This window comes from Pinus tabuliformis, chromosome Q (genome assembly GCF_031772625.1).
Source record: "Pinus tabuliformis cultivar Carrire ecotype Pingquan chromosome Q, CPIR1, whole genome shotgun sequence".
Taxonomy (NCBI): domain Eukaryota; kingdom Viridiplantae; phylum Streptophyta; class Pinopsida; order Pinales; family Pinaceae; genus Pinus; species Pinus tabuliformis.
The window spans coordinates 15280924-15282561 of NC_142296.1; the positions used below are offsets into that span (position 1 = coordinate 15280924).

Consider the following 1638-nt stretch of genomic DNA (forward strand, 5'->3'; position numbering starts at 1 on the left):
TAGTGATTAAAAACAAATGAATTTCAATTCCACATCATTATAATAAATACAAAAAATAAATTTATTTTTTATTTAATAATTTTATTCACTGGACCCCTTATCTACCTACTTTGAGAACTTATTGGATTCCCATAACCTGATGGACATCCCCTCAGCCAAATTGCTGCCTACCTGGAGGAACAATAGAGTTGGGGAGGACTGTCTTGCTTGAAGACTTGACTATTTCCTTATCAAGGAAGGACTTCTAACCCTGGGTCTACTCCATAGACAGTGGGTGGGATCGGGAGGAATCTCTGATCATCTGCCTATTTACATGGAGATTAGTGGGGGGCCTCGGAAACCCAAGGGTCCTTTCAAGTTCAGCTCCTCTTGGTTAAAGGATCCCACCTATGTGCGTATGATCACGGACTTCTGGAAGTCGCATCCCCCAGCTGCTGGTGGGAACATAGCAGAGGGTTTTGCACACAACCTTATCGAGATGAAGAGGCTCTCCAAAATTTGGGCTCATAACAAGAGAATAAAGGATGATCAAACCCTAATGAATGCAAAAAAGGAAATTGTTGAGTTTGAAAATAGCTCGGCCGGGGTCTACAGATCGAATGAACATAAGGACAAACTCACTGAACTATATGCCACCAGGGGAAAAATTCTTAAGGATCGCGAAGAAGCATGGAGGCTGCGAAGTAGGGCGATCTGGCTACATGAGGGAGATGACAATACAAAATTCTATCATAAGTATGCAAATGGCCGGAAAGCTATTAATACCATCTGGCAGCTCTCGAATGAGCAAGGCCTCCCTATAAACACCTTCCCCCAGCTGGCATCTTTGGCGTCCTCACATTTCAAATAGATCTACAGGGCCCCCCAAAATGTAAATCTGGCCGAAATCATACAAGTAGCCCAATTATTCCCTCGATTTGTGGATCAGGAGGAGGGCAGGGAACTGACTAAGGAAGTCACAATAGGCAAATTGGAAGCCACCCTCAAATGGTTTAAGAAGGACAAGAGTCCAGTGCCGGACAGATGGTCGATCGAGTTCTATCTAGCCTTCTTCGAAACCCTAGGGGTAGACCTCCTCAAGGTAATTGAAGACTCCAGAATAAATGGAAAGATACATGAATCCTTCACCTCTACTTTTATCGCCCTCATTCCAAAATCTGATAATCCATCCACCTTTGACGATTATAGACCTATATCCTTATGCAATTGCATCTATAAGATCATAGCCAATCGAATGCGGCCCATTCTATCCACCCATATATCACAGGAGCAATTCGCCTTTCTACAAGATCGACAGATTCATGAGGCAGTGGGAACTGCCCAGGAGGTCTTGCACTCTCTGCACTCCAAGAAAATCAAAGGTATGATACTAAAGGTCGACCTCTCTAAAGCTTTTGACAGAGCAAACTAGTTGTATATTAGAATGCTTCTAACCCACCTAGGGTTTCCTTTTGATTTCATTAAATGGATCATGAGCTGCATCACTAACATACCATTCAGTGTTCTAATCAATGGAGCGGCTTCACCTTTCTTTCATTCTGAAAGAGGCCTTCGACAGGGCTGCCCCCTATCTCCACTACTTTTTCTCCTGATAATGGAAGGACTCAACAGGCTTGTCAAAGAAGAGTTCAGAAGGGG

At 43.5% G+C, this 1638-nt stretch overlaps 1 protein-coding gene across 1 annotated transcript; it reads left to right on the top strand.

The window, feature by feature from the left end:
- The first annotated feature begins 313 nt into the window (after nucleotides 1-313).
- On the top strand, nucleotides 314-850 carry LOC149218026 (uncharacterized). Its single transcript, XM_089386462.1, has one exon. The coding sequence runs from the start codon at nucleotides 314-316 to the stop codon at nucleotides 848-850; it is 537 nt and encodes a 178-aa protein (XP_089242588.1).
- Nucleotides 851-1638: the final 788 nt, after the last annotated feature.